Genomic DNA, 25,214 nt, shown 5'->3' on the forward strand with positions numbered 1-25,214 from the left:
TTACACTTTGAATATGAGCTTGCTTTTTAGAATCCATGGATAAGTGTGATTTTACTGTGCATATGGCGAAAGTGGTGGTATATAAGAATCTGATTTCTAGGATTGAAGACGAGAGTTTGTCTCCTACCTGTTGGGGTGCTCTAGTTTGGAATTCTGCTGGCTTTTGAGAGGTTCTCATTTCTCTAGCTTTCTGGATACAAAAGAAATGCATTTTTCCCATTTTCTGGGACATCAGTCCTATACATTGTTTCCTACCTAATTTTTGTTTGGATAGGCAATAACAACAACTTAAATTTATATCTTTACATTATAAATAAAATATATAATTATAAAATTAAGTCAAATAGTGGTGTTAATCATAGTATGCCTATTGTTGAAAAATGAATTGCTTGCTTAATGGTTATAGCATGTGTTTCACATGTCAGTGTCATAAAACTGATCATCTTGAATAATTGAAATTATTTCAGTGCAAATTAAGGAATTATGAAAATCAATGATTCTTGCTTCTAATTTTTACTTGAATGTAACCATATATTTTATACTTTTGTTAGATAATAAGAGTCATTGTAGTAAGAATATACTTATTCTAGTTTTATATAAATTTTATTTTGTGACTTTGAAAACATTGATTTTTCCATATTTCATACCTACAGTCAAATGAGGCAAATATTCATTTATGAAAATATATAAATTGATTAAATTTCTCCTTATCATACAGTGTGGAAGAGATAGATTGAGGGGCCACCTCTTTCTCTCTGGTTTATTTTCCTTTCAGCCTCTAGTCTTATTAAAAGAAAAGAGAGATTGACAGATCTTCTGTCCACTGGTTCACTCTCCAAATGGAAAATGCCTGCAGCAGCCACGGCTGGGTCAGGTCAAAGACCGGAACCTGGAACTCCATCTGCATTTCCCATGTGGGTCACGGGGGCTAAGCACTTGAGCCAGCATCTGCTGTTTCCCAGGATGCATTAGTGGGAAGCAAGATAGAAAGTGGAGTAATCAGGCTTTAAACCAGCACTCTGATGCAGGATGTGGGAATCTCAAGCAAAGAATTAAGCTGTTGTGCCACTATACTCTTGGTTAGGCTTCTTCTGTCCTTTAAAAAATCAAAACAAGCAAGCAGATTCTCCCTATATCCTGGCATCTTTCCTTCCTTCTGTTTCACCTCCTCTTCCTTTCTAAAGCTTTGAGAAAGTAACCCCCACTTGCTTTCTCTTACTGTTCACTCATTAATCTTTTGTGTCCTGATTTCTACTGTCATTGATTTTAATTTGCCCTTAACCATGAAGTAGTATTTAGCAAACCTCATCTTTCTTGAATTCTCTGTGTCACTTGACCTATTGCTCATTTTCTACTTTTCAAATTTCTTGTCACATCATTTCTAAAATTTAATCTGGTTTTTGTTTTCCTTTAACATTTCTGATTCCATTTTCCTGACTTTTATAATCACATTTTTTTCTCATCTTCAATTTTAATAACCCTGGGATTGTTTTTTTTTCATTTGTTTTCTCTTTCATTTTTTCACTTCTATTCTCTTTCTATATAATTTACTTGAAGAAATTAATCCCTGAGAAAATAACTTAACTCATATCTTCAGTATATATTTTTTCTTTAGAACCCCAATCGTGTATTCCCACTCTATGTGACATATACTGTCTTCCTGCATCCCCTCTGAAATATGCCTAGAAATACACAGGGAGGGAGAGAGGAAGAGAATATTATGTTCTTAGAATTATATCAGCAGATCACATTGAATCTGTTAAAAACTAATTAAAAATTAAAAATTAAAAAAATACTCAGATACATTTTCTTCCTATATTCACTTTCTCCGTTTGGTAACCTGATCATTCTTTGCCTTTTCTCTTTGCTCACCATTTACCTTTGATCTCTCACTAACTTCTAGAAATTTAAGTCTAAACATCATTTCAGTCTTTGCTCTTCTGTAACTTCATTGCTGTTGCCTTCGGTTGTTCCCTGTTCTGTTCCGTAGACTCTTTTTCTGTCCTCTGTCATGTCCAGAGTGCTGTAATTATATTGGCAACGTAGAATCCAGTTCTACTTTATGCTTTTACCATCACATTTAAGTACAACCCGTTTCTTTGAGTTAAAAACAAGTTGGGGGGACTGGCGTTATGGTCTAGTGGGTAAAGCCACTGCCTGCAACACCAGTATCCCATATGGGCACCATTTCATGTCCCAGCTGCTCCACTTATGATCCAGTTCCCTGCTAATGGCCTAGGGAGAGCAGCAGAGGGTGACTCAAGTGCTTGGGCCCCCTGCCAGCCACATAAGAGACGAGCAAGAAACTTCTAGCCCTATTTGGCCATCTGGGGAGTGAAACAGTGGATGGAAGATCAATCTCTTTGTCGGTCTCTCCCTCTCTAACTCTTTCAATTAGTAAATAATTTAAAAGAAAAATTGACTACTAAGCCCAGTATTTGATGTTTATTTCAGTAATCATTTTATAATTTTAATTCTTTATAAATTATTTCAAAATTCTGAATTAGTGACGCTTAATAAATTTTTGTTTAAAAGTAATGTATTTTGTGAGAATCAAATTTATTAATCCTTCCTATATTCAACAAACATTTAGTCATCTGTGTATGTGAGAGAAAGTTGGCCAGATATGCCCAATGTAAGTAATTACCCCAAAGCAATCTATAGTTTTGTGAAATAGACATGTCAAGCAGTACCGATACTGCAGTTTATTAGGTGCTAAACAAAGAAACATAACAACAAAACTTTAAGAGCCTAAGGAAGAAAGAGCTTACTTCTAATAGAATTGAAAATAGATCACAGAGAATGTATTATATTGATAAATAGTAGGGTCTGCCTGAGAGAAAGCAGAGAAAATAATGCCAGCAAAAGATATTACATTAAGAAATAAGGACCTTGGACTTCATGTGTGGAAGGACTTTTTGGACAATTTAAGCAGAGGAGTTACATGGATTTGAAATCATTTTGGTAGTTCTGACAAGTTGTTGGGCAGATAAGAGGAAAGAAGATGTGGTCAAGGAGAGAATCAGGCTAGTTCAATAATTTAGGTGAGAAATGATGAGAACCCGGACTAAGGTGTTGACTTTGCAAAGAAGGGAGAAAAACGTAAGAACTCAGTAGAGTTCAGTTCAGTGTCTGTGTTTGTACATTATGTGTATATATCTGTATTTTGTTTGTGTTTTAAACTTTAGACATGGGATGTAGAACTGGAAAGATCTGCAGAATCCTGGGCTGAAACTTGTTTGTGGGAGCATGGACCTGCAAACTTATTGCCATCCATTGGGCAGAACTTGGGAGCACATTGGGGAAGGTAGGTAACGTGCAACTCTTTGTTTTTGCAAATGTAAGAGTTTGAAATGAAATGTTTATTAATTCGTCATTGCACATTTTCAGAGGCTTGCTGCCTAGAAGACAGATAAGTTATTATAAGACAACAAAAACCAAATATCATGCCATATGACTCAGCAGTTTTGTAAACTTATCTTTGTTTTAAAACGTTAGTATATTAATCATGTAATGGACGTATTTAAGATATCTTTCTATCAAGCTTTATCAATCTATTTTGCAGTATTTTATATTTTGCTAACCTTGCTTTTCTTGCTCTTTGTGATTATTTTCTTTCTGATAGATACAGGCCCCCAACTTTTCATGTACAAGCATGGTATGATGAGGTGAAAGACTTTAGCTACCCATATGAACATGAATGCAACCCTTACTGTCCATTCAGATGTTCTGGTCCTGTGTGCACTCATTATACCCAGGTATGTTTGAGGCATATTTTATTCCTTTCCTCCAGATTGAGTTAGGATACCCATAGGAGAATTAGGCTACTGACTATGCATCTTCCTTATATTCCTTTATCTGGTTGTTGTATTATTCAGCTTCTCATTACGACAATGAAATATCTGAGAAAACCAACTTTAAAAAAACCAAAGCGTTGTTTAGCTCATGATTTTGAGGTTCATAGTCCAGTTGATTTTGCATCAGGTGATGGCATTCTCGCTGGCTGATCCTCAGGCAGCACAGAGCAGAATGGCTGCAATGGCTGGAGCTGGGTGAGGCAGGAACCGTAACTCCATGTGGGACTCCCACGTGGATGGTAGAGAGCCAAGTACTTGGGCCATCTTCTGGTGCTATCCAAGGTGGGTTAGAATGCTGCTGCATTGGAAGCAGAGCAGCTGGGACTTGAACCAGCATCCATAGAGGATGCCAGCACTGCAGGCAGCGGCTTTCACATGGCAAGAAGGGATTCATTGTCTCTCCTTACAAAGTCATGATTCGGTCAAGGGTGCTTTACCCTAAAAAACTCATAAAATCTAATCACTTCCAAAAGGCCCTCCCCACTAAACACCGTAATTAGGTTAAGTTCTGTCTCTTAGTACCGTTAACATAGGAGTTTGTGGACCAGGCTTCCAGGCTTTTTTTTTTTTTTTTTTTTTTTTTACAGGCAGAGTGGACAGTGAGAGAGAGAGACAGAGAGAAAGGTCTTCCTTTTGCCGTTGGTTCACCCTCCATTGGCCGCCGCGGCCAGTGCGCTGTGGCCAGCGCACCACACTGATCCGAAGGCAGGAGCCAGGTGCTTCTCCTGGTCTCCCATGGGGTGCAGGGCCCAAGCACTTGGGCCATCCTCCACTGCACTCCCGGGCCATAGCAGAGAGCTGGCCTGGAAGGGGGGCAACCGGGACAGAATCCAGCGCCCCGCAGAGAGCTGGCCTGGAAGGGGGGCAACCGGGACAGAATCCAGCGCCCCGACCGGGACTACAACCTGGTGTGCTGGCGCCGCTAGGTGGAGGATTAGCCTATTGAACTGCGGCGCTGGCCTGTGGACCAGGCTTTTAACACATGAGCCTTAAGGAGGCATTCGACATCCAAACTCGTAGCCAAGCCCTAATAGATACTATACAGAAAAGTATATTTGTTGATTGTGTGGAATAGGCTGACATATTTCTATAAACACTGTAAGTAATTACCTCCTCAGAAGGTCTAAACATTGTTTCAGTGAAACCTTTCAGTCTGGCACCAACTCATGTACATGGAGAGAAATTTACCATTTTCAAAGTCAAAATTTTTGTTCCAAAATGGAAAGTATAGTATTATTTACCAGTAGCATTCAATATTTACTGTTACTGATGCTTCAAAAAGTTTATGGAAAATGTAGGTAACAGCATACGCTTTCCATGAACTTTTTCAAATGTGCTCACATTTGGCATTGGATATATTCTGCATTTCTAAATCAAACAAAGGCAGATTCATTTAGGTGAAGCTCACCACTGAGTTAAGTTTCCAGATTTCTATGACCTCTTTTCAGTAAATATAAAGCATACTGATGTTCTATGTGCTTTGCATGTGACAAGACTAAGATTAGCTACAAGCTACCTGACAACTAGTGACACAGTAAAGAGATCATGTTATGTAAGAAATTTGAACACCTGAATTTTTGCTTGAGTACTTTGTGTTGAAGATAGAATTCTGTTCTTGGATAGATATATGTCTACACTGAAATATTAATATGACATATAACTTTGTGAAGATATAACTTTGGAATTATGTAGTGAGCTTACATTCTGAAAATGCTTATGTTTTATACCAGATAGAGCTCTTTACTTATAGATCTCTGTGTATATTTGAGTTAGGGACTATCCAAAGTCACAAGAAAAATACCCCTTTTGATATTTCCTCATTTCATTTGGAGAGATACATGTGACTTTCTCAAGATCAGTTTTGTACATTTTTTCTGTTGGATAAGTTGCTGGCTTTTTTCATTTGAGCCTGTTATCTCTGAGCCTTTCTGTTCTCTGATGTAGGTGGTATGGGCAACAAGTAGCAGAATAGGCTGTGCCATTAATTTGTGCCACAATATGAACATCTGGGGACAGATCTGGCCCAAAGCTGTCTACTTGGTGTGCAATTATTCCCCAAAGTAAGTGGATAAAACATTACTTTCACATGTAAATTTTTCTTAAAAATGGAAAGCTACTTTATATTCTTATATTTCTTTTCTCATTTGTGGTGTGAATTGAGTAAAGTTTATTGTCTTAATTCAGTGTATTTAATGTGGTGATGATTAGTTATGTGATATGTAAAAGTTGGGGCTTCAAGAGAATTTGAAAATTGAAAATATGATCTTTGGGGATACAGGGAATATATTTTATGTCAATTTATATATTCCATAAAGATTTATTAATTTTTATTAATTGATGATTAGGAACTATAGGTTGAGAAGTGTCTTTTGCTCTGTGTAAAAACTATTTAAGTGATCACACTGAAAATACTACATAATTCTCATGATGAATTGAGTCTAAAGTGTGTTTTTATTAAAAACATAGACTATAGGTGTATATTCCATAGCAGAGTTGTTTCATGCAAAAATTTGATTTGTAAAATTTTTAACAGTATACACAGAAGATGCCTTAGAAAACTTTCAAAAAAAATGCAGCAGTAATCTATATTTAAACCTGTAACCCAAAGGACACTATTATAGTAAAATTTGCAAATGTCTTAAATCTAGCACATCAAAATCATTAGTTAGAAGAGCCTTAGTAATGTTTTTTAACATCTTACAAATTGTGCTGTTAGACTCCCTGTTAATGGATGGATCATCTCTTTAGGGGAAACTGGTGGGGCCACGCCCCTTACAAACACGGACGGCCATGCTCTGCTTGCCCACCTAGTTTTGGAGGGGGCTGTAGAGAAAATCTGTGCTACAAAGGTCAGTGCTGTTTTGTTGTAATATTCACTTTGATTGATGTTTTAATCCAGCTGTACATGTACATTAATTCGCATTAGAAAAGCCAAGAGTGCATGCTAATTATTACATGAAAAGTTTACAGAGCTCTTTCAAATATTTTGAAGAATTAATTTAAAATATTTATAACAATAATTCTCTTATAACTGCATATTTAAAAGAAAGTTTCATGATTATTTCAGATAGTCACTTCCAGTTCCACTTTGAAATTACACTAGAGTGAGAAGTATGTTTGTATTCTTAAAGCTATTATATTATTGACTATTATATTGTTGACTAACATAACTGTTGGTGGTTTTGAAGTATTTAATACAATTTATTTTTAGCACTTAAAAGTTTTTATGAAAGTATCCATTCATGTATCTTTTTAAATTTTTTTTTATTTATTTGAAAGAGTTACACAGAGAGGAGAGGCAGAGAGAGAGAGAGAGAGAGAGAGAGAGAGAGATCCGATGGTTCACGCCCCAATTGGCCTCAATGGCCGGAGCTTCACTGATCTGAGACCAGGAGCCAGGAGCTTCTTCCTAGTCTCCCACACAGGTGCAGGGACCCAAGGACTTGAGCCATCTTCTACTGCTTTCCCAGGCCATAGCAGAGAGCTGGACTGGAAGTGGAGCAGCCGGGTCTCAAACCGGCACCCATGTAGAATGCCAGCGCTTCAGGCCAGGGCGTTAACCCCCCTGCACCACAGTGCCGGCCCTCCATTCATGTATCTAATTGGACCTTGCTCAATACAAATTCTCAAGCCAAAATAACAAAAAATGTAGTACTGTAAAACTGTTGTAAAAGTAGTGCTCTCACATACATATACATATGCCCATATATGTCACTCGATTATGTAAGCCATTTTTAAAATCCTGGAAGCCTTTGCAGCATTTTTGCTATTGGGTGAGTGTTTTCCACTCCCCTAAACCTGCACCCTGCCTGCCCCTTCACCAAAAACTTCTGTAGTGTACTGAAAATTGACTTTCCTCTGAATTCATATTTCCTGTTTTCTGGATTCTCAATTCTTGGACATACGTGAAAATAATTCACCTTTACAAAGTGTCACTGTTAAGCCCTTGAATATAAGCCATCTGGGAAAAAATTCAAAGTTTAAATTTCTACATGTTGAATTTCCTCCCCAGATAGACAAGCCTTTCCATGGAAACAGGTCCTGTAATGAGAAACAAGGCATGTTAGTCCTTGTTTAGATCTAATTCCCATTTGGGAGAATTCTAAACGTGATCCTCCTGAAGATAGAATTGTTAGGATTTCTGCTGAGTTGTGGCACAGCTGATTAAGCCACAACTTGCATCCACTGTGAGCCCCTATCAGGTTTGAGTCTGGGCTGCTGTGCTTTTGATCCAGCTCCCTCCTGATGTGACTAGGAAAGTATGGAAGGATGACCCAAGCTGGGCCCATGCAGGAGACCTGTGTGGAGTTCCTGGCTTCTGGCTTTGGCATGGCACTACCCTGGATGTTGCCGGCATTTGAGGAATTAACCAATAGATGGAAAATTTCTTGCTGTCTCCCTGTCTCTGTCATTGTGCCTTTCAAATAAATAAATAAGTAAATCATTAAAGAATCTGATTTCATTTGAGGAAACAAATTCAAATTTACTGAATCCTGACTTTATGAGATCACTGTGCAGATTTCATAGTTTCATTATGAAAACAAAACACATAAACAAATCAGGAGCTCAAAGTCTCTGCATGTATTTCATTTATTCTGATTCAGTACAAAAGAGTCCCACCTTAAGCTAAAACCAGTGACAAAGCAGTATGAAGGGTTTTGGTTTTAAATGTTAAATCGATATATAAAGGTAAATTATTTGATCATCTGTATTGCTGTACAATGGGATTCATACTTATTACAACATTCTCCCTAACAGAAGGGTCAGACAGGTATTATCCTCCTCGGGAAGAAGAAACAAATGAAATTGAACGGCAGCAGTCACAAGTCCGTGATACCTACGTTCGGACAAGATCGGATGACAGTAACAGAAATGAAGTCATAAGCACACAGCAAATGTGTAAGACCATTGCATATCTGTCTACACTTCATTAATTTAAACATCTTGGTAAAGAAAAAAAAGAAAAAAACTTGTCATTACAATGTATATGGTGAATCATAGCTGCTTTCATATTATTTGTTTGGTTTTTTTTTTTTTTTTTAGCCCAAATTGTTTCTTGTGAAGTAAGATTAAGAGATCAGTGCAAAGGAACAACCTGCAATAGGTAATATCTGTTATGATTCTCAAAACTGACAGAATATATAAAATATTTTCATTTAATGCTGACATTCTGAGAAACTAAATTTTGTTCCCAATTACCTTCACTAGGTATGAATGCCCTGCTGGCTGTTTGGATAGTAAAGCTAAAGTTATTGGCAGTGTACATTATGAAATGGTAAGTATTATAAGTACAATTATTTGGGAAAAGAATCCTTCCATAAAATTTTTCAGGTTTTAGTGTAAAAAATCACTATAAATGTAGGTATTTTGCTCAGAAATGTTCAATTCATTTGAAGTCATGTAGTTAATAAGTGTTTGTGTCTTATATGGAGTTCTGATATTTTGACATCCTTTTATCTTCTTTTTTTTTTTTCCCAAGCAATCCAGCATCTGTAGAGCTGCAATTCATTATGGTATAATAGACAATGATGGTGGTTGGGTAGACATCACTAGACAAGGAAGAAAACATTATTTCATCAAGTCTAATAGAAATGGTGTTCAAACAATTGGGTGAGTATCCAGATGATCTTTTGGACCAGGTGATTTTAAGTTGTAACAGTAAACTAACACTTTCTTTTAGAGCAAAGCATAGAAGGGAGAAGTTCGTAGCTTTCAAGATTCAATTCAACTATGAAATTTCCAGGGGGTGGGTGGGAGAGGAAGAAAGATCACCTGAATTCAAAGCTGAGCATTTCTGTTTACAGAAGGTCTTGAAAACTCAACTTTCAAGTGTATCATTAAAAATATATACATTTATAGTTGATTCCCAATGTAAAGCAAGGCATTTTCCAGTTATAAAGTACTCCATAGAAGGCTAATTAATTTGCCTATTTTTCCTTCTCTATTTAGAGAAAATTGTTTCATGCAGTAAAAACATTATTAATGAGATAAATTAATAGGAAAACTGCATTTGAAAAATTCTCTATGTAAAATACTGTATCATCTTTTGTCAGTTTATATGTACTTTAACACAACATGAAAAGCATTGCTTAACTTTTAAAATGCTTCTTAAGTGTAGGAAATACCTTATTCCAAAGCACTGCATTTTTTTAAAATTCAGTGGAAGAGGCCAGCGCTGTAGCATGGTAGGTTAATCCTCCACATCCCATATGGGCTCCAGTTCTAGTCCCGGTTGCTCCTCTTCCAATCCAGATCTCTGCTGTGGCCTGGGAAAGCCGTAGAAGATGGCCCAAGTACTTGGACTCCTGTACCCGCTTTGGAGATCTGTAAGAAGCTCCTGGCTTTGGATAGGCTCAGCACTGGCCATTACAGCCATTTGGGGAGTGAACCAGCAGATGGAAGGGAAGACCTTTCTCTTGTCTCTCCCTCTCACTGTCTATAACTCTACCTCTCAAATAAAAAAATAAAATCTTTAAAAAAAAAAAAAACAAGTTTGTAGAAAATGGAATATAGATTTTCCATGAGCTTTTTCTTTCAAGATATATTTATTTATCTGATAGAGTGACACAGAAAGATCTTCCATCTACTGATTCACTCTGCAAATGCTGCAACCACCGGGACAGGGCTAGGCCAACGCAAGGAGACATGAACTCCATCAGGGTCTTTGATGTGGATGACAGGCACACAAGTACTTGGGCCGTATCTGCTGTCTCCCAGGCATAATTATAGGAAACTGGATCAAAAGCAGACTAGCCAGGACTCATTCCTAGCACTCTGATATGGTGTTTGGTCACCACGAGCAGTGGTTTAATCTGCTGTGCCACAATGCCCACCCTATCCGTAAGCATTTTGAACTTCGTGGACTTTTGAAATATTTTGTAGTGTCTTGTTTCTTCTAAGTCCTCTTGCAAAGTGCCTGTTAGGAAATGTACCAAAATTTCTTTCTGTTGTGATTATATAGCTATATGAAACTTAACAGAAGGGTTAAGTTAGAATTCATAATTATAAAAAAATTTATACACTCTCACAAATTTAATGATCTCCTATGTGTACACTTTTGTTCAAAAGTTTGATGTGTGATTTTCAGCCATTATCAGAAGCTCTCTTTAGTAAAATATGTTTGTGATATTTATTAGTTAACTTATTCAGCAAACATTGATTTTCTTCAATAAATAGTAATTAGTTATTAGCTTTAGTAAGCCAAATAGTGGATGTTATACCAAAGAACATTTGCTCTATTATTTACTTTTTTCATCTAAATTTAATTTTTGCTTATATCTATTAGAGGAATTACCTTGAAACATGAAATTGACTGCATTTAGTAGGTTCTATGTTTGTGCCTCAAACAATGTTACATCTTTTGGGCACGTTGTAGGTGATATTAAATATTGGAGCAAACAAAAATAAAAAAGATTCAAGATATTTTACAACTTCAATTCTGAGCTAATATATTTGGAGGGTGTACCTTATTTAAGTACCAGTCCAAAGAAGGCTTATCCTTTGCAATAGAGGGTTTTCTGAGAATCAGTATATACATCAACCAATTAAAATTTTGATATGTAATAGTGTGCTTAATCTTATATTCCTGTTTTAAATAGTGTATGTAATGAGAAGAGGTCCATTTATTCACAGTAGGTAATTTACTAGATATACTAGGTGAAATAGAAAATAACTAATGCACAATCCCGTAAGGTACTTAATTATTTGCAGTCTCAACAACACTACCTTGTATATACTATTGTGAAGGATTAAATAGTTTGGCTATATGGAAATGCAGGATTAAAATTTGAAAATTAATTTTGATAGGAAACAAATATATAGACATGTATTGCTTTTTCTATTATCTATAAATTCTTGAGGTTAACAATGAAAAGAGACCTATGTCTAATGTTAGGAATGATGATAATTTGGTATATCCATGAAGGTCATATGGACTTAGCATAAAATAGATGTTGTATTCTTATAATACTACTTACCTAACTGTTGTAATACAGATGTTTAAAAAAATTCATTGACTAAAAGATAATAAAATTGTGCTAATGATGATTTCTAAAATTTTTTTACTCTTATTTGTCCTCAGCAAATACCAATCTGCTAATTCCTTTACAGTCTCTAAAGTAACAGGTAAGCACTTTTTCATATAATTTTCTTGCTGCTTTATATTGTGGTATTGCTTCCAAAGGATTTATTGTTTTATGTTTTAATTCTGCAGTTCAGGCTGTGACTTGTGAAACAACAGTAGAACAGCTCTGTCCATTTCATAAGCCTGCCTCGCATTGCCCAAGGTAATGTTCTCTAAATTCTTGTGAAAAACAGTAACATCAAAAAGAACGAATGATATATATATGTGTGTGTGTGTGAGATAAGTGTTTTCACCTGAAACTGTTGTCTCCAGAATTCAAAGTTGTGTGGGATCTTGACCTGCTAAGCAGGATGAGCAACCTACATGTATTTCATGTATTTCTAGTGTCCTTTGTCCAAATACATAAGTACTTTCTGCTGTTCCATAGTAGCCGGGCTTGTGCACGTAATCTGTATGCTCATATTTGATATAAAGAATTCCACATTAGTCTTCTTGAGCTGCTGTAACAAAATGCCACAGGCTGTGTGGTATAAACCATAGACACTTGCTTTTGACCGTTGTGGAAGTTGGGGAGTCCATTAGCAAGGTGCCTGCTGATTCAGTTCCTCATGAGGGCTCTCTGCCAGGCTTGTAGGCAGCTACCTTCCCTGTGTCCTCACATGGTGCATGGAGACAGTGTTTACTCCCTTGTGTCTCTTCTAAGGACACTAATCGTATAGGATAAGGGCCTGCTCTTATGTCTGTATTTAACCTTAATTACCCTAAAGATCTTTTCTCCAAAACAGTTACATTGGGATTGGGATTGGGATACATGTGGATTTTGGAGGCACACAAGTATTCAGTCTATAACAAGTTCTTGCTACAAAATTAAAGTGATGTTACTCATATTATTAGCAGTGTTATCCAGTCCCTAAATTGCATCAATTTCATTTCCATTAGTAATTCAAAAAGTCCTCTCTTCCTTTGTTTTATTTTTGTTTTGTGTAGTTTCTTTTCAAAAGTTATAATAGAGTTTATAAAGTCATAGAAAAAAATGGTTCATTTATCTTGGCTACGCTCAGATGATTACTGTTACAAGTATTATGGCCACAGTCATAATCAATACAAGTGAAAACCGAAGAATTACTCTTTTTTTTTTTTTAAAGATTTAGTTCTTCATTTGAAAAGCAGAGTGATAGATCTTCCATCTATTGATTCACTCGCCACATGCCTGCAACAGCTGGAGCCAGGCTAGACCAAACGCAGGAGCCAGGAACATCATCTGGGTCTCCCATGTTTGTAGTAGGAACCCAGGTTCTTGGACCATCTTCTGCTGCATCCCAGACGCTTCCCAGATGCATCATCAGAAAACTAGATGGAAGCACCAAGTAGATGCTATTCTGATGTGGGATAAGGATATTCCAAGTGGCAGCTTTACCAGCTGCACCACAGAGCCCACCCTTAAAGTATATCTTGATATATCCCACCTTTGTTCTATTCACACTACTTCCAACAATCAGTAATGCGATTTAGAGAGATAATTGTAGTTTGGCAAACTGTATCAGCTTAAAAATGTAAAGCACTTAATTTTTATGCCAGAGTTAATTTTCTTTGGAAAAGCTTCATTTCTTAACCTTTTAAAACTAAAGCAGTGATTCACTTAAAGAATGAGATTGGTTGGTCAGGGGGTAACAGTAGATGATGTTGATATAAGAGAGGGTGTACTTCATTTTCTAGCAGTAGGGAGTTTCTCAGTTACAGATGTGAGATAACACATTCATTCCTTCCCGTGACTATCTCACTTGCTTCCTTTTTAAAAACAAATCTTTCTGTTTCTACGCTAGTGGGCAAATGTTGTTGTAATGGTTTGGGTTGGCTAGGTTGGTGCATGCTGATGTGAGAATTTTTTTAAATGCTTCAGCATATGTGTTTACTGAAATCAGCAGATTTCAGGCTATAGGATAATGTGCAGATTACGTGTGAAATGCATCATATGCTTTTTACCATCTGACCATAAATGAATTATGTGTCAGATATTTTTATTATAAAAATATAGTGTCTTAGACTCCTGATATTAGAACTTCACTAATTATGTTGTAAGTCTCACAGATCTGATTAAATAATGACTTGTTTTGTAGTCTTAGAATATTTTTTTCAGATTTATTGTACCTCTGAGCTCACAGGTTCTGTTTTTATAGGAAGAAGAGTCAGATTGCTAGGTCAAATTGGTAAATTTTTGCATCATGATACATGAAAACAGGAATTTTTGATGGTGCCTTTATAAATGTTCTTTAAATACCTATTATGTACCAGTACAAGCGGACTTCAGTGAGTTTAGGAAAAAAATAAACTTAAAAATTTATTTATGTTGGTGTAAAAAGTTTGACGTTCATACAGTTTTTTTTTTTGGTTTTTTTTTTTTTGGTTTTTTTTTTTTTGTAATACACATATCTGTGAATTTTTTTGAGGACCCCTCATATTATGCCAGGCCGTATTTCAGCTGTATAAGAACAGTTTCTGGAATATTCTATCATAAGATCTCCCTCTATTAAATGCTTGGAATGGTAATTTTCTGTCATTGTGTCGCTATTGTTCCAAAAGAGGAAAACCAATTTCCTATTTTCATTTTTTTTAAAGATTCATTTATTTACTTAAAGATTTGTTGATTGAAAGAATCATAGAGAGAGAAACAGAAGATCATTATCTACTGATTCACTTCCCATGTGGTTGCAACGGCCAGGCCAAAGCCAGGAGCTTCATCTGGGTCTCCTATGCGGATGGCCCCGACACAAGTAAATGGGTCATCTCCTGCTGCTTTCCTGGCCACAGCAGCAGGGAACTGGAGTGAAAGTGGAGCAGTCACATCTTGAACCCATGTCTACTTAGGAGACCTAGATTGTGTTCTTGCCTCCTCCTGGCTTATTGCCCTGGCCCAACCCCATCTGGTTGGAATTTGGAGAATGAGCCAATAATGGAAGATCTCGCGACTTGTCTCTCTGACTTTAAGACATAATTTAAAAAATATAGGGTTCAGTGCTGTGTTGCAGCAGGTAAAGCTGCCACCTGAAGCACCCACCTGCATCCCATATGGGTGCCTGTTTGAGTCCCAGCTGCTCCACTTCTGATCCAGCTCCCTGTTAATGCATCTGGGAAAGCAGCAGAAGAAGGCCCAAGTTTCTGGGCCCCTGCCACCCATGTGGGAGACTGGGATGATCTCCCAGCTTTGGCCTGGCCCAGTGCTTGCCAGAGCAGCCATCTGGGGAGTGAACCAGCTGATGGAAGATCAGTCAGTCTCTCTCTTTCTCTCTGCCTCTGCTTCTCTGTAACTCTGCCTTTCAAATAAATAAATAAATAAATCTTTGAACATAACAAACGTAAATTTAAGGTAATTTGGGAAAACAGAGTAAACAAACAAACAAAAAGCACCTTTCCACAGTCCTTTTTTTTTTTTTTTTTTTAATTAACCTGAGGCTAACTCAAGTTGAAGCAGCTGATGTTGCCCTTTTATAAACCACGTGCTAACTCTGGGCAAGGTAGAGCTCATAGAACAGCGTGATCCTAACGTTAGAGCGGGTGGTTTGCAACCGTAGGGTGTGCAGTGAATGCACAGCGGTTCTCCAATACAGTGAGGTCATTTTCCAGTCAACAGGACGCCCTGCCGCCCGCAGAAATTTCAGACGGCGTGTTTTAGAACAGTCAACCCTCTAATTCAGAGTTACGAAACTCATATGCCTTTATAAACTTTTATTTAAATGGTTTATTTAAATACTCTATGCACTCTAGAGTATGTAATGCTATACAAATTTTAGAAATAAAAGCTATAACTATTTCTTCAAAGCTGTCTTGAAAATCGGCTTCAATTAATGAGGGTAGTTTCCATTAAAGTTTTATTTTTTTTAGAATACTTTTAGCAAAATTATTGATCCTATCACCCATCAATGATTTTAATGTAGCTATTATGTTGAGAGTCTGATTTGCTATGTAAAATGAATATATTTTTCTAGTTTTAGTATTTACTTCCTTTTAGTGCATGTGTGTGTGTATGTGTGCGTGTGTATTTAGAGAACCAGTTAATTTTTTTAAGTGTCACTTCATGGTTTCTTGAACTATGAGAATGAATTTTTTTAATATCATGTGACTGATTGAACACTGATAATTAGGATGTATACGAAAATAAATAGATTGGGGCAGTTTCTTGTAAATGATGTCAGCCAATTGGATATAAGTAAAGTAACAGGACACCTGGAGGAACAGCATTCCGTTAAAGAGGAAGATAAGTACAAAGACCTTGAGTTAGGAGTATATTGTGTATGTTTGTGGAATTCCCACGTGACCAATGTGACTGGAGCAGGGGCTGTAGAAGTAGAAGGGGAGTAGGATATAAAGTCAGAAGCAGTGGGAGTACAGGACATGCAGGGTTTATTGGCCATTCCAAAGAGCTTGTCACTTATTCTGAAGGAGCTGGAAGGCTAGTAGAGTATTTGGAGCAGAGGAATGACATGTTTAGACTTAGCAAATGTGTGCAAAATAGATTGAGGAGGGCCACACGGAATGCAAGGCGATCACTAGGAAGCCTGCTGCAATGAATTAAACAGCAAATAATAGAATCCAGATTTACCATATGTGAAGTGCTTGGGCTGCTCTGCTCTTGGATATATTTTAAGATATAGCTAATACATAAATTGCTGATGGGTTGAATTTAAGGTGTGTGAGAGAGATTAAGGGTAGAGTAAAGGGTTTGACCTACAGAAAGAACAGATTTGGGAAATTTGTTTTTGGGGCCAGCACTGTGGCACAGCAGGTTAGGCCACTGCCTGCAGTGCCAGCATAACATGTGGGTGCCGATTTGAGTCCCAGCTGCTCCACTTCTGATCCAGCTCCCTGCTAATGTGCCTAGGAAAGCAGCAGAAGATGGCCCAAGTCCCTGGGCCACTGCACTCACGTGGGAGACCCAGAAGAAGGTCCTGGCTCCTGGCTTCCGCCTGGCACAGCCCTAGCCGCTGAGGCCATTTAGGGAGTGAACCAGCAGATGGAAGATCTCTGACTCTACCTTTGAAAAAATAAATACATCTTTAAAAAAATTTTGTTTTCATATCAAGTGAGTCTGAGGTACTAGCTCCAGGTGCAGATGTTGAATAAGCAGTGGGATATACAGATTTGGAATTAAGAGTAGCTCCAAAAGGAGATGCAAATTTGGGAATTGGCAGATTATAGATGATAATTCAAACTGGGAAATTGGATGTGATACCAAAGATGTTAATGTGAAGAAGAAAAACCATGAGACATTATGAGGCAAACGGTGATTCAGATTTCCCAGGTTACCTCTTTACTAAATTCTGCAGTACCACCTTCTCAGATGCATATATAGTGATGCTTTCTTATGTTTCTTTCTGCCTTAAAACTGGAAGTTAGAAGGTTTCCTAGTGTTAAAAAGAAACCAAATTTGTGTCAAAAACTGGAATTGGTTAAAATAAACAGAAGGGATTGTATCTACTGCCTGTCTGGGTCCCTTGACGTATTTCAGGAGAAAAAGAAATGAAAGAGTGTAGAATTTTGAGTTTACTTTTGTGTATGCTTGTCAATGGTTTTACTAGTAAGAAAGACTGATGTTAACCAACTCGCTTAATATGGAAGTATATGTTGTTTTTTTTTCTTCAGAGTATACTGTCCTCGCAATTGTATGCAAGCTAATCCACATTATGCTCGTGTAATTGGAACTCAAGTTTATTCTGACGTAAGTATTCTAGTTATACATCTCTCAGTGTTCACTATAAATAAAAATATACCCTGAGGTGAGAATGTCAGGCCTGCGGGCCATATAAGGCCTGCAAAATCATTTGATCTGGCCCTGCCACATCCTGCAGGTGGGACACAAAAGTCAGTACAACTATTGCAGGCTAATTTGTAATTTAATAATTTTGTATGGCCCATGAATAATGTTATAAATATCCAAATTGCCTTTGGCAGAAATAAGGTTTCCACCCTTGATACCTATGCATATTTAAGTGTATGTATGTGCTTTGCAGTACAGTATAAGAGCACAGTTTCTGTAATGATAGCAACAGTCTCACTATGAGTGTACAGTCATTTACTTTAACTAGATATGTTATTATGTCTTCCCCAAATATCTGATACCACACAATGATTTAAATAGCCTGGCAGCAGTCTTGGGAAGGAAAAATGCATTTAGCTTTTCTTTAGTCTTCCTTTTGGTTCTTATTTGAAGTGTAAACTGGATGATTAAGAATGTGTCAAATGTATAAACAGTATCCTCACTGCCAAAGGGTATAAAATTAAAAGCAAATAATATCTTAAAATGTATACCAAAGGGGAGGAGTTGAGGAGAAGTGGTAACGGATGACTTTAGTGGGGTTGGACAAGAAATACCCACTGTGATGGCTTCAGTGTAGATAAATACATTTGTGAGCCAGGTTGGGCTGTTCTTTGGTGAAGAAGGTTAGGGAACACATTATGGGTTGGTTGAATGACATCTACATGTAGGTGAGAATAATTGCGCTGCCTGCAGGCATAGTACATGGCTTTGCTTGTCTCTGAGCTGATGAGAACTGTAGCTAAAGGGGCCACTTTAGTCTAAGGAATAGAAGAATACAGCTCTTGAAACGGGTTGAGGGAGAATCTGGAAGTACATGCTGATTGGTTAAGGTTTTATGTGGCCAGAGAATTACAAAAGCAAGTTGGGGAAAGTATCTTCCTGATGTACATATTCAACAGAACACTGTAGGGATCTGATTTGCATGAAGAGTCCTGAAATATGTATGTGTCACTGTCTTATGAGTCTTGATGAATGCATTTAGGTCCAAGTTTTTTTTTTTTTTTCAATGTGACGTCACCTTTAAAACTATTCTCCAATTCTAAGACTCTTTTAAGATCTAGGCTTATTCACATTATTCCTATCAGCAGCTTAAATATCCTGCTGCTGTCTTGGATTTCCTAGTCTCTGGATTATCCTTGTCTCTGGAATTTTTCTGTCAAATTCTTGTTCTTTCTTCCTGCCCTAAATGATTGCTACTTCCTCTGTGAGGGATATTGCTGCATCTCCTAATGTTTGTCCTTCTTTCAGCCCCTATACCTTTGTTTTTCCCTGTTAGCAAATAGTCTATTTTGTTAGATGTTGTCATTGTTACCCTGTCTCTCTTTTTTTTAAAAAAGATTATTTTATTTATTTGAAAGAGTAATAGAACAAGGTAGAGAGAAGACAGAGAGGTGTTCCATTCACTGGTTCACTTCCCAAATGGCTGCAAAGGCCGGAGCTGAGCCAATCTGAAGCCAGGAGCCAGGAGCTTCTTCCAGGTCTCCTACGTGAGTGCAGGGGCCCAAGGATCCGGGCCATCTTCTACTGCTTTCTCTGTCTCTTATATTATTTGTAAGCTCCCTGAGGGAAATAGCTGGGCAATCCATTCATCATTTTTTCATCACCACATTGATACGTGCCAAGCTGTGAACAAAGCTTGCTCCTGCCTCAACAGAACTTCAGAGCACACAGTATATATATGTTATATATGTTAAGCAAGTACCAGGCGTATAAATATTTGCTGAAAAATAACAAAGTATTAAATGTATGAGAATGTGTATATCTGGAGAAAGAAGTTGTTTTTTAAGATGTTTTGGTTTTTAAGTACCAGAGCTTTTTATTTTAGTCATATCTGGTGAAAGTCCCTACCGACTTCTTTGTCTTTAAAGCTGTCTCTTGGCTAGAATCAGTTCTGTTAGAACTTACATCCTGAGATCACCTTATTTCGTCCTACCTCAATGAAATCAATAAGTAATAAGTATTATGTAGGTACTCTGAAGACAAAAGTTGGAAGTATAAAGATTGCTATCACAGGGTAAATACAGAGTCAGAGATTGAACCATTGGTTGTCAGTCTTTCCAATCCCTACGAAATGCATTAGCTTTTCAAATAAGATTGATAAGGAAAGGTGGAACCCACCAACCAGCCTCCCTCTTCCTCATTCTCTTCCTTCCTTCCTTCCTTCTTCTCTTCTTTGTCTCGCCCCTTCCCTCTCAGTCCTTTCCCCTCATTCTTCTTTTCCTATTTACAGATTAGAACTTGTACATCCCATTAATTTGAACTTTTATTTATAGTTTGTTTTAACTTCATAATTCCATTTTCACAGATAAATTCTTCTTTCTTTTCATGCTACATTAATTCTCATAAAGTGTGGTATGAAAAGAAAATGTCTTTTGACCTCTGAACTCAAATAGGAATGCCTGCTGACTGCATTGTTGTAGGCGAAACAATAGTCTCAAAACATATCAAGTGGTTGGGTTTAGTGAATGTTATATCTAAGCACTTTTCTTGCCTCAGGAAAAATGCTGATAGTACGCTTTTAACATAACAGAATAAATACTGAAATGTGCACAGTATTCTTTTTAATTCCATCTGTTATGAACCATTTTGAATACAATTATTAATTCAATGTGAGTCTTTAAGTGGAGAACAAAATGCCTCTTCAGAGTATGGATAGAAGATTTTCACTATATGGTATTTAGTGATATAGCAAAAGCTTGCAAAGGATTAAACAGCTTGGCATCAGGCTCTCTGAGCTAATAAATACTGACTGATGCCACAGAGTTCAGAGCACAGTAATAAAGCAAAGTCATGTAAGATACACACGCTTACGTGAACTTAGAAAAGCACATTAAGTCACCCGCATGTGCATGGAGTTGAGAAAGGAACACGCCCTTGGGATCAGGACAGACTGGTGGGCATATGAGGTGGACCTCTCTAACTGACACAGTTCAAGCATTTCCCGTGGTGGGACTTCCTCAGGCTGCCCTCAGCTATGGATCGTTTAGATTAAAGCACATGGTAAAATCTAGAGATTTATTGGGCCAAAAGAAATGGTTTGTCTTTTGAATGTTGGTAGTTTAAAAAATATGAATGTTTTGGACCTGAAACAGTAATTTTCTCCTCCTCAGAAATCCCAGTCAATTCGGATTACATAACCAGTTTAATAGAAACATAGAACTGGTCTAGCAATTTATATTGGACCATTCAAACCGGCAACAGACATTTTATTTTTTATTCTATTTATTTTTTTGTTGAGGTTATCCTTTCAGGCAGAATTTTTCTGCATAGATTATATTATTTAGTAAGAAAAAAACTCATTTGATACATGCTTGTATTTTGGAAAAGGGGCCATAGAAATGTATAGAATTATGGCTGAGATGTGTCTAAATCAAAATTGGACATAAAAAGTCCTGTGTTTAGTCTGTCAGAGTGAATCCAGTAGACTCGCAAAAGCTGAAATTTAAGGATGGCAGATGGGCCCTTGAAGAGAGAAACGGAGTGAATCTGCTTTTCCTTGTTTTGACTCTGCAAGCCTGCGGGTTGTACTGGCCTTGTGTTTGCAGATGAAATGGTGGAGAGGCCTGGAGATGTGCTCAGAATTGCCTCTGACATGTGACTTTTGAAACATTCCTTAATGTGCAAAATGTCACCCTGCGCTTACCTCTGTCTAAACAGAGACAGAGGTCAGGGACTCCGGTCCCATAAAAGTTGACTGGGGATCTCGGCAGGAATTTCCTAATCATAGGCGTTGTTTTCCTTGCCTTCTTAGCTGTCCAGTATCTGCAGAGCAGCAGTACATGCTGGGGTGGTTCGAAATCATGGTGGTTATGTTGACGTTATGCCTGTGGACAAAAGAAAGACTTACATCGCATCTTTCCAGAATGGAATCTTCTCAGAAAGGTAAAAACAAAACACACACACACACACACACACACACACATTTTTTCTTTAATACCATCTTTCTCTTTGTGATTGCTTTGCAATGGGCCTCGTCAGAGTGGCACGGAAGGGAAGTGACTGAGTCAGTGTTTCCTTTGCACATTTGTGTAACAGTGGAACAACTGGTCTTCCAGGATGGGAGAAACTGCAGTACCAGAGGTGCCTGTCTCCTGCAGGCTTTTAAAAATCAACATGAAAATCGGATTAGAAGTCAGAACCACTCTTTTGTTAATTGATCTTATAATTAGGAAATTTCTTTCATCCTCTTCTGGATTTTGTAGATTAGTTTTTATATTAAGTCTTTTGAGGTGAGCAAGGCACTGAATTATTTCTTTAATCCAGTTATCTGACAAAGTATTTGACCAAAACAATTAGTCTGATTTTCCCTGGAACCAAATTTCTCCTTTTGATTGGAAATTAGATTCCTGGAATTATATAAATGAGCTTTATCTCATACTATTCAGTCCACTAGTATGTATGAGTATATATATTAGTTATGTGGGAAAATTTAAGGGACTTTCATTATCAAATATTAATATACATTAAGAGAAATGAACCTATAATGATTTGCTTTTTAAATCATTGGTACTTATGCAAGTAATATGAATTTCCATTTGTGTAAATATGGAAAAATTCTTCTCTTTGAGATATTTCATGAGTTTCTCAAAATTGCCAGTGGAGGGTTCACATGTACAATGGTGACTTTATAGCAGGGGTGAAGAATATTTTTCCTGCTGAGGGCCATTTGGAGATTTAGAACATCATTTGTGGGCCAGACAAAATTATCAGTTTGAAAATTAACCTGCTATATATTTATTGGATTTTGAGTCCTGCCTGCCAGTGCTTGGCAGGGCCAGGCCGAATGATTTTGTGAGTCTTCTGTGGCCCATGGGCCAGATGTTCCCCACCCTTGCTCTACAGGATGACAAAGGATGTGCCATGCAGTGTTTCTAGATTGCCTTCCCTCTGACCATCTGGGTATCATCTCATAGAAAGATCAGTATTTAGTATTAATTTTCAGTGACTTTTCTGTCACTCTGTCACTTGGCTCATGGCCTTTTTAAGCAGATATGATCAATGCTCAACTTATGGATACTTGAGTTCTAGAATGCAGTCTGTAGTTTTATAAGCTGAGTGATGTGGTTTCATTTACCTGTCATATTTCTTATATTTATTTTAGACCTTTACAGTGTTAGATATGCTATTAAACTGAGAATTACTTTTGAGAATCAATTATAGGAATATCCCAGAAGGTAGATGTTACTGGATAGTCTTTACATTAGCTCATCTCTACCAGCAGCCCTATCTTCCTGAGTCTGTAGACTCTAATTTGTATGTGTGTAAACTGAGGCTCATACTGATTAAAAAGTGGTCCAATAACTTGTAAATTACAGGGCTCAGATTCAGCACTAATTCTTTAGGCGAGGGATATACATTTTTCTAGGATGTCGTTGTATTTAAAGAAGACAAAAGCATCCACTTCGTAAGGCACATAGTCAGTCTGTTTCCAGTTTGAACATGTCTTTACAATGGCATCTGCTTGCATGGAAAGACTGGGGCACATGTGTGTGCCTTTGTGTGTTGTATGCATACCTCAGCCTTTTCTTATTCTACATTTTCTTCTTTTCTTCTCTTGTACATAAATAAAAGATGAAAGGTATTGTACTTTGTGTCTTTATTCTTACTGCAATGATTAATAGCATTACCATTTTACATCTTACACCTTTAAATAAAATAAATTGTGATTAATGTTACCCAGTAAAATATAAAATAATTCCATAAAAAAGAAAATTTATGATTCTGCATTACTGTTAACATCTACTTACTGGTGTTAGCATTTGGTTCACCCGGTAAGACACCATTTGGGACACCTGGGTTCAAGTCATATCCCTGGTGCTTCTTTTATTTATTGCTTTGTTTATCTATTTTTTATTTTTATTTTTGAGAAGACATTTTTAATTTACATTATAATTAAAGACTTAGTGCTACAATACATAAAAAGTTTGACAAGTAAAAAGACCATAGTTCAGTAGGAATACAGACAAGGGCTACAAACAGTGAAGCTAATGAAAATATGTCAGTGTCACAGTGAATTTTGAAATAGTCACAGATCATTAAACTACAGTAATATGTCATTGTTAATAATTTGACAAGATATGAAACAGAGTTTAACAAAACACTATATTTGCAGCAATACTGACACATACAGATATTTCTTTTTTTGTTTGTTTTTTTAATTTTAGCTTCCATGTATAAGAGAGAATATGTAGGATTTGTCTTTCTGTGTCTGGCTTATTTCACTCAACATGATGTCCTTCAATTATAACCATTGAGTTCTTGGCTCCTGGTGTTGGCCTGCTCTATCCTCAGCTGTTGTGTGCATCTGGGGAGTGAACCAGCAAATGGAAGATGTTTCTGTGTTTCTCTGACTTTGAAATACACATATACACATACATACATAACAAATGCCTCGGACTAATTCTTTAAAAAGATAAAAATAAATAGCAGTACTCATAGGGTGGGCATTATCACCTAGCAGTTAAGACACCAACTAGGCCGGCGCCGTGGCTCACTAGGCTAATCCTCCGCCTGCGGCGCCAGCACACCAGGTTCTAGTCCTGGTCGGGGCACTGGATTCTGTCCCGGTTGCTCCTCTTCCAGTCCAGCTCTCTGCTGTGGCCCTGGGAGTGCAGTGGAGGATGGCCCAAGTGCTTGGGCCCTGCACCCCATGGGAGACCAGGAGAAGCACCTGGCTCCTGGCTTCGGATCAGCGCGGTACGCTGGCTGCAGTGCACCAGCCGCTGTGGCCATTGGAGGGTGAACCAACGGCAAAAGGAAGACCTTTCTCTCTCTCTCTCTCTCACTGTCCACTCTGCCTGTCAAAAAAAAAAAAAAAAAAAAAAAGAGACACCAACTAAGATGCTGAAGACACTGGATAAGACTCTCACATCCTAAATCAAGTCCTTCCACTCTGGTTCTTGACTTTATCTTCCCGCTGCACAGACTCTAGGAGGTAGCAATGATGGCTCAATAATTAACTTCTTCCCATCCACATCAGACACCTGGATGGAGTTCCTGTCTCCTGGTTTTGCCCTGGCCCACTGGACATTTGGGCAGTGAACCAGTGGGTGGAAGCTCTTTCTTTGTCTGTCTTTCTGGCTCTAGCATAAATACTTTTTTTAAATATCTATGAAATGAGATTAAGGAGTGTATGATTATATGTTTGGGTGTTTTTGTATTTCAGAGAAGAAATTCTTTGGTTGTTTTAGTTTTAACCATTACACTTCTTTACATTTTTCTTGAAACTGTAGATGTCAAAAGTATTAATCTGTGTACTGTCAATATAATTTTGTCAGACTGAGGAAATAACTATAAGCTAGTACCCTAGACTACTGCATAAGTATCAGCCATGTATTTAACTTGCAGTTAACTGTTAACCATGCGATTCAGCTGTAAAACTTGTCTCAGTACTCCCCCTGTCAAGTGAAATCGCAGTTGCTGAACTCTGCTTTGGTACATTCAGAGGCAGAAGGTGCTGTGT

At 37.4% G+C, this 25,214-nt stretch overlaps 1 protein-coding gene across 1 annotated transcript in view; it reads left to right on the forward strand.

Annotated features, from left to right (window-relative positions):
- Nucleotides 1–25,214, forward strand: part of CRISPLD1 (cysteine rich secretory protein LCCL domain containing 1) — a 50,482-nt gene that overhangs the window by 23,882 nt on the left and 1,386 nt on the right. The window contains exons 3-14 of the mRNA XM_002710644.5: nucleotides 3,189–3,307; nucleotides 3,626–3,758; nucleotides 5,802–5,917; nucleotides 6,606–6,706; nucleotides 8,616–8,756; nucleotides 8,901–8,961; nucleotides 9,066–9,132; nucleotides 9,337–9,467; nucleotides 11,938–11,981; nucleotides 12,070–12,142; nucleotides 17,578–17,653; nucleotides 21,504–21,634. Of these exons, the coding sequence (XP_002710690.2) occupies nucleotides 3,189–3,307; nucleotides 3,626–3,758; nucleotides 5,802–5,917; nucleotides 6,606–6,706; nucleotides 8,616–8,756; nucleotides 8,901–8,961; nucleotides 9,066–9,132; nucleotides 9,337–9,467; nucleotides 11,938–11,981; nucleotides 12,070–12,142; nucleotides 17,578–17,653; nucleotides 21,504–21,634 (1,193 nt within the window). The remainder of the gene's footprint in view (nucleotides 1–3,188; nucleotides 3,308–3,625; nucleotides 3,759–5,801; nucleotides 5,918–6,605; nucleotides 6,707–8,615; nucleotides 8,757–8,900; nucleotides 8,962–9,065; nucleotides 9,133–9,336; nucleotides 9,468–11,937; nucleotides 11,982–12,069; nucleotides 12,143–17,577; nucleotides 17,654–21,503; nucleotides 21,635–25,214) is intronic.

Source organism: Oryctolagus cuniculus, chromosome 6, assembly GCF_964237555.1.
Source record: "Oryctolagus cuniculus chromosome 6, mOryCun1.1, whole genome shotgun sequence".
Classification (NCBI taxonomy): Eukaryota; Metazoa; Chordata; class Mammalia; order Lagomorpha; family Leporidae; genus Oryctolagus; species Oryctolagus cuniculus.